The 7353-nt window shown below is 36.6% G+C and overlaps 3 protein-coding genes across 4 annotated transcripts; 1 reads left to right on the top strand and 2 right to left on the bottom strand.

Moving 5' to 3' along the window:
* Nucleotides 1-576: 576 nt before the first annotated feature.
* LOC106314156 lies at nucleotides 577-1010 on the bottom strand. Its single transcript, XM_013752087.1, has 2 exons — nucleotides 932-1010; nucleotides 577-857 (listed from the first exon to the last, which is right to left on the bottom strand). The coding sequence occupies exons 1-2, from the start codon at nucleotides 1002-1004 to the stop codon at nucleotides 577-579; spliced, it is 354 nt and encodes a 117-aa protein (XP_013607541.1). The 5' UTR covers nucleotides 1005-1010.
* Nucleotides 1011-3195: 2185 nt separating this feature from the next.
* LOC106316574 (40S ribosomal protein S20-2) lies at nucleotides 3196-4110 on the bottom strand. Its single transcript, XM_013754465.1, has 3 exons — nucleotides 3942-4110; nucleotides 3624-3737; nucleotides 3196-3510 (listed from the first exon to the last, which is right to left on the bottom strand). The coding sequence occupies exons 1-3, from the start codon at nucleotides 4051-4053 to the stop codon at nucleotides 3368-3370; spliced, it is 369 nt and encodes a 122-aa protein (XP_013609919.1). The 5' UTR covers nucleotides 4054-4110; the 3' UTR covers nucleotides 3196-3367.
* Nucleotides 4111-5138: 1028 nt separating this feature from the next.
* LOC106315891 (3-isopropylmalate dehydratase large subunit-like) lies at nucleotides 5139-6766 on the top strand. 2 transcript variants are annotated; one of them, XM_013753729.1, is made up of 6 exons: nucleotides 5139-5357; nucleotides 5703-5849; nucleotides 5979-6002; nucleotides 6157-6282; nucleotides 6372-6440; nucleotides 6539-6766. In XM_013753729.1, the coding sequence occupies exons 2-6, from the start codon at nucleotides 5757-5759 to the stop codon at nucleotides 6653-6655; spliced, it is 429 nt and encodes a 142-aa protein (XP_013609183.1). In that variant the 5' UTR covers nucleotides 5139-5357; nucleotides 5703-5756; the 3' UTR covers nucleotides 6656-6766. The 2 variants fall into 2 exon arrangements, with proteins under 2 accessions (XP_013609183.1, XP_013609182.1); XM_013753728.1 differs by having other exon boundaries at nucleotides 5141-5413.
* The last annotated feature ends 587 nt before the right edge of the window (nucleotides 6767-7353 follow it).

Here is a 7353-nt window from a genome sequence, read left to right as displayed (position 1 = left end):
TGTACAAGCTTCTAGTTGCAGTAACAAAGATAATATGAAGTGCAAAACAAAGATAGATAAATGTCATTACATTACATGGATCCAAGACCATTAAGTTCAAAACCAAAGATATATGTCATTACATAGCTGTCGAAAATTAAGTTCAAAACAAAAGATAATAGATGCCATTACATATCAAATCATTCAAGCTTGAGAAACACTAGCTTGAGTGAGAGTTCCTTGTGAGGATTCACCTGCAGTTTGAGATGTGCTTACCGGTACCGAATCATCATGCTTGCCCTGCTTTGTATGCCACCTCGAGTTGTGATTAGCCTTACCACAAATGGCACAATGCATAGTCCTTTTCTTGGCTTTTGGTAGCTTCTTGGTTGGTGACTCATTCACACCTCTTTTCCTTGTCTTATCCGCTTTGGTGAGCTTCTTCTTCTTCTTCTTCCCTGTTTCTTTCCCTCGTTCTCCCTCTGTTTCTTCCCCTTGTTTATCCTCTACAGGTGGAGCATGTACATCAGGAGCATCTGTTTTGGGCCAAAACATAGAACCCCGGACTGGAACAATTCCATCTATGTAGTTTCTTCTCTACTTAGCCGTGCGAAACCACTCACAAACATAGTCTGACGGATCAACCTTTAACTTCAGCATCACACCATATGCATGCTTACATGGAATTCCAGTGATGTCGAACTTTCTGCACGAACAAGTTCTTTTCTCCAAATGGACACGATGAGTTTGGCCATTCAATCTTGAGTCAAAGTAGCCTTTAACGCTTCTTCTAACAACACATTTGTTGGCTCCGTCTTTAAAGGGCTTATCAACAAGAGCCTTAGCGAGAACTCTCTGCACATATGGTGTACATTTTCCTGACAAAGAGAGAGCCAATTAAGTTAACTGAATTTATATTTTTTAGATATTAGAAGTATTGAAAAAAACTTACCTTGGTGTTCATGAGATTCTCTGGATCTTGTGGCTATACGCACCATAGCAAGTCTTGCTATTGTTTCGAGCATATGCACAAATGGTTCTCTCTTGCCTTGTTGATGGAGCTGTTAAAGGACTCTGTCGAGTTGTTCTCCACATCTTCGCAGTAATTTCCCAGCTTGAAGAAAGCTCGGCACCAACTCCTCGGATTTGTAGCCATAACATCTGTATACACACCTGTATCGTAGCAACTTAACCTGTCCAAGTTTTGCTGATACTTTGCTTCATTGTAGCTCCATGCTACACTCCATATGTAAGACTTCATCTGTTTTTTGTTGCCATGTTTCTTCTTCAAATTCCCGTAGATGTGTCTTACACACTTCCGATGCTCCATCTTAGGCAACTCTATCTTAATAGCTCTAATCAATCCCTGATACAGAACCACAAACTTAATCAAACAACAACATAAAGAAACAGTGATTTCAACCAAAAAAAAAAACAAAAAACTTACCGGGCTACGGTCTGAGACAGCACTTCAACAGAAGAACCAGGATTTGATTCTACTATCTCGGCAGCATAATCTTTAAGGCGTGCAAACTGTTGATCATGTTCACTCTTAATCCACTTCAAAGCTTTATTCCTACCAGCTTGACACTGAGGCCTAGACACACTAATAGACCAATTTGCCATGATCAATTCCTCGATCTTCATAGGCATATAGTATGCCGGCTCTTCACGGATCTTGTTCACAAACAACCTAGCTATCACAGGGACCTTCACCATCTCACACTCTCCATTAACCTCACATGTGTGGTTATCTACAAACAACCTAACTCTCCAAATTTTATCCTTCGGAAGGATCGAAGCATAAATTTTCCAGCCACAAGCTTCATCATTCTCACCAAGACCAGCACATTCGAAACCAAGCTTATCCTTATCATACCTGTATTGTCTGATATTGCAGCGAGTCCTAAGAGCATAATCGAGGACTCTGTCTTTGAAAGCCACACCATTGAAGAATGTCTGGTCTCGGTACAAATGCCCATCACCACGGCGTATATGCGTCCTCATTCTCTGTGGGGCTTCAGGATCTTCTTCTTCCTCATTATCTTCATCACTCTCAGGCAAGACGTCATGCTGAATTGGCGGCTCACTCACGAAATTTCGCAACACAATTCGTCGAGTTCAAACTCTTCTCGCTCAACTTCTTCATCATCAATTTCGAACTCTCCTTCGCCGATTATAGGTACTACAGACATGGTAAACACGAATTCAATCGATTTCCTGTTGTTTTCTCTCAGGAATTCTCTCCCACTCTCTCTATTTCACGTTCTAGGGTTCTTGGGTTTTTGATTTGGGGATTTTTTGGGTTTAGATAGATTAGGATGTTTAAGTCGGGTTAAAAATAATTAAGTTCGGTTAAGTCGAGATTCGGTATTAGTAACCCGTCTTAACCAAACTAATAAACCAACTAAACATGGTTTTATGTGGATTTGAGTGTTTAATTTTTGTCGGGTGGGGAAAGAGATATTTAACTTTGATATGGTGGGTATATAGATATTTAACTTTGATATGGTGGGTAAATGAAACGAGGCAATAGTTTGATGGAGAAATAGTGCGACGCCATACTTCCGGTGGGGAAATAGATCGCCACCCCGATTGGGGGAGGGATCAAAGCTTTCCAAGTGAGACCTCACCCGATGTGGAAAAGCAGGTGCTTCTTTCTTGTTAGGGAAGATGATTCTGCTGATGATTTTAGCTATAGGAAGTGCGTTGATCATATACTCCCGTTGCCTGAAAACAAGAAGACTCCTGGTTATAACGGCAATGGACATGGTGGTGATGGTAGAGGTGGGAGATTCAGAAGATGAACTTTATTGATGATCTTTTCGGATCTTTCATGAATGTTTTCCAAACGCTTATTAAGTTATGATCTTGTTGAATGCTACTATTGTTCTGTCGGAAAAGAATTGTCAGCTCGCGTCATCAAATCGTCTCTATGTACAAAACTTCATACAATTCAATATTTAGTTAAAAAAGAAAACGACATCGTGTTAACCCTTTGTTCTCTACTACTCGAATGTTTCAAACTTAACTAGACATCAGAGTTGGATTATGTCTAGTTGTCTACAGACCAAAGATCATTAGTTCTCACAAATGCATATTGTTTAGTAAACATCATTCAAGTTTTCTCGAGAATATGATTTTCTTGAACTTTAACTTGCATTTAACAACGAATTAAATCCAAAATTTGGTGCAGAGAAACGTAACAAAACAATATGATCAAATCCTTTGATAGATGAAAATGAAGGCTGGACAAAACAAAATCTCCTTTCAACTAAGAAAACACATGAGCTAAGTTTCACTACAACAAAACATTGGTTAACACCAGTTCAACCCAAGAGACAGAAGTGTAAGAGATTGTTTTTTTGCAGAAAACAAAAAAAGAAATCTAAGAGTCGGCGATGGTGACCTCGACCTCAACACCAGGTTCAATGGTGATGGAAGTGATCTGCTTCACCACATCAGGAGAGCTGAAGAGATCAATCACTCGCTTATGAACCCTCAACTCGAATCTATCCCACGTGTTAGTTCCTGTTACAAAAAATAAAAACCAGTGTTCAAGTTTCTTAGTAAAAGGGATTAGGCTTAATCACGCATGTTTTAAGTCTAACAATACTAATGATAGATCTAGGAATTGTATATACCTTCACCACAAGGAGCTTTACGGGTAGTGATCTTAAGAACCTTGGTGGGCATTCTCACTGGTCCTTTCGTTCTGAGTCTCTTGTCTTTGGCTCCACGAACCAAATCAGCACACACTACACCACCAAACAACAATAAGGACATCAAAAACACTACTTCACTGTTAAACTAAACCCTAAAACCGTTAAAATTGATTCATCTACAAGGTTTCTTAAAATAGTATGATCAGCTGATCAAACGCATTATCATCAAGGCGGTGGTTGCTAAAATGAGACGACTAAGATCAAGAAAATCAAAAGGAAGAGATTCTAAACACACACCTTTCTCAAGGTTCTTGACGTTCTTGGAGGAGAGTGTGATCCTGATCTTGTGAATCTGCTCGAGTGGCTCTTCCAAACCAGCCTTCGTGGGCTTCATTGCTACATACGCCATGTTTTCAAAATTCAAAAGTGAAGAAACCTGCGACACGACGGCGATGAAAGCAACGAAAATAACTTTTAACCTTTAAATATTAAAGACTTTAGAACAAAAAACCCTAAATATGCATGGGTTTCTGAGGCCCAATCATTCAAAGTGTTTTAGATGGGCTCAGTGAAATTACGTTAGGCCAATTAATTGAGTCTCTTTATTGTATTTTATTTTTTGTAACTAACATAATTAATTAGCGTCATTAGACCATGATTATCCCTGATTTTAACAGGGTTCTTAAGTTTAATAAATGATTTAAATAAATCAAAAAAAAAAAAAGAGAAGTTATCAATATTATTAATTTAGAATCACTCTTATCTTTTACCCTTGTTAGACCCGGAAATATTACTTAAAATGCCATTGGACCAATTTAAATAAACTAACTGTCTGTATTTAACATTTATCTCTACCTATTACGAGACTTTGACATTCTATAACTTCCCTTTTACTTCCTATAATATCGGGACCCATCACTCTCATTTTTTTTTCTGACAACTACTCTCATATATACAAAGTAAAATACACTGTGAAATAAAATATTCGAACCCATAACGTTTTTTAAACAGCATGAACCATAACTTTAACTATATCAATACATCCCCTCTAACAGAATAGTATGGCTTGTGTGAGGATTTCATATAAGTAGATTTTGAAATGGCAGTTTCAATAGGTTATCAGGCTTATTTGATATAACACTAACCAATCATTTTATGTAAATTTAATTTTAAATATTTTTATATAAACTTTATCTGATATTTTACATTTAATTTCAGTAAATACTATAAATTAAGCTAAATAATAAATATAGTTAGTTAGTATAATACTAATTATTTTATAAATTATAGAAACTTAAGATAAAAATACAAGTAATATACAATAAAAAAATGAAATATATAAAATTTGCTCAATTTAATGGACACTTTTTCAAACAAAAATAATCCCGCCCTTTGAAAAGGCGGATCAAAATCTAGTCGATCCTTAAATAAGGAGTTTGGTTAGGTAGGTTTTCCACCCACGTGTCAGCAAACGAGAGAAAGTATATTTTTTCCTATTTTCTATTTTCTTTCTTTTCTTTTCTCACTTTGTTCTCTGTAATCTCTTCCTCTCCTTTCGTCTGTGAATCCCCCAGTAAGGTTAGTATCATCATCTTCCACCAGAAAAAATCGATATCTCGAAAGATCGTCTCCGTCATGGATCCTCCGCAGCGCTCATCCACCACCTCAGGATCGGTCTGAACCTATCTCTCGTTATTTCTCGTCGTACATGATGTATGTGGCCCTCCCTCTCTTTGCACTCGGCACCAAGCTCTATTTCATTTTCTAAGGTGAATCAAGATTTGTGTGTGAAAAGAGCTATAAAGTAGTAATGGAAATTTAATGTTTTTCTTTCGAAGATTTAGCAAACTCGTTATTAGTGAAATCAATTGAGTGTTTCTCTATTTCGTTTTTCTCCAGTTTGTGTTATTAGTGAAATCAATTGAGTGTTGATGTAGGAAGTTGAAAAAGTTTTATTCTGGGTAGAAACATAAAGGTTACGTCTTTGTCCTTTTTTTTTGAGTCTTGATTTCACTCTAGTGTATCGTTTTTGATTAAGAGTATTTTAATCTTGAGTAGGGGCAATAAAGATAAACTCTTTGAAGTTAGTAGCAGCACCAGCTACATAAGAGGATGGGAGCATCAGAGGCTCTAACTGATCCATCGAGCCTAGACGACACGTATACGATGCTTGCCGTGAGAAATGCACCTGCATCTGTCCAGAATGTGAGTCTTGCCTTCTCTCCTTTGCTTATGTGTTTGATTGATGCTATTTATGTTCATACTTTATGACTCTACGTTGATGTTCTTATGACTCATGATGTCTGTGGCCCTGGTGCTTTTGGTATCTTCAAGAGAGAGTTCAGTGACAAGGCTAAGGTAATGCATCCAGTGATCTCTTCTTTGTTCTGTTTCTTGTGGTAGTACGTAGCAGTTGGAAAGAGATTTGGTCGTTTTGAATCTTGCTATGATGATATTATCTTAGTTGTATCGTTATTAGAGCTTATTGTGATTTTTACTTTCCACGTTGAAGGTTTGGGACTCGGAGAAGATCTTTGTTATACCAGACCATCACATATTTACAGCTGATAAGCGTGCAAACCGCAACGTGGACATTATGAGGGATTACTGCAGGGAACAGAACATTGTTGTTATCAAGGTATGGTGGTTTTGAAAATTTCCATGGAGTGAAAACTGTGAATCCCTATCTTGCTTGCATGTGAATAAAGAATCATTTCTCATATGTAGGCTAATCCTGACTACAAAGGTGTTTGCCATGTTGCGCTTGCACAAGAAGGTCATTGCAGGCCAGGAGAGGTAACAATCTCTCTCGCTGGATATGATTGGCTTTGTTTGGTTTGATTCGGTTCTATGTGTTGCTGCTGTTACGATTAATATTTTTTTCCTTACGATAGGTTTTGTTAAGAACAGACTCACACGCATGTACTGCTGGAGCATTTGGTCAGTTTGCGGGAAACGCTGATGCAGGCTTTGTGTTAGGCACTGGACAAATCCTTTTCAGGGTTTGTTAAGAAAAGTTAAATTTTTTTTTTAAGAAATCCAAATTAAGAAACTACCAGTGTAGCTCAAAAATTAAGTGATTCTTAACTAAAGTCTTTAGTTAAAATTTATTAGTTAAATAATCATTAAAGTGTACTTAAGAAACCTTATAAGTTTCTAGGGATAATCATGCTCCTAGTTTGCCGAGTTTTTTGAGACTCTTGACTGTTATGAAGAGAGAACAATAACGGGTGTGGCTGTTTATCAGACACATCTCTCAAGTCTTGTCTATTGTGTCTTCTTTAGTGTGTTGTGTTTTAGCAGTTCACTAGAGCTTAATCCGCACATCTGTGCGGGTATTTCTTTTAGAATATATATAAACATTTTAAAACATAATAATTTAATTGTTGCATTTTTACTAATTTAGTTTATTTTATTGTTGAGACCATATATTGCAGTACTCTATGTAGTTATACAGATAATAATTTGATCCATGTGTTAAATGTACCATGTCCTGTCAGATTTATATTAACATTTCTTTCATATATTATTTTATGATTTGAACGTATTATTAATTTTATGATGTTTTGGGTAAAATTTTAAATCAGTTTAAAATATTTAATTACTAATAATTTTTACACCTATACATTTTTGACATGTTAGAAGTGCAATATCTAACTATATAAACAAAACTTGGATAATTAAAACATGCATGACAGAATTCACAATT

Source organism: Brassica oleracea, chromosome C9 (genome assembly GCF_000695525.1).
Source record: "Brassica oleracea var. oleracea cultivar TO1000 chromosome C9, BOL, whole genome shotgun sequence".
Classification (NCBI taxonomy): Eukaryota; Viridiplantae; Streptophyta; class Magnoliopsida; order Brassicales; family Brassicaceae; genus Brassica; species Brassica oleracea.
Note: the sequence above shows the minus strand (reverse complement) of the source record. Positions and strands in the feature narration are given on the sequence as shown.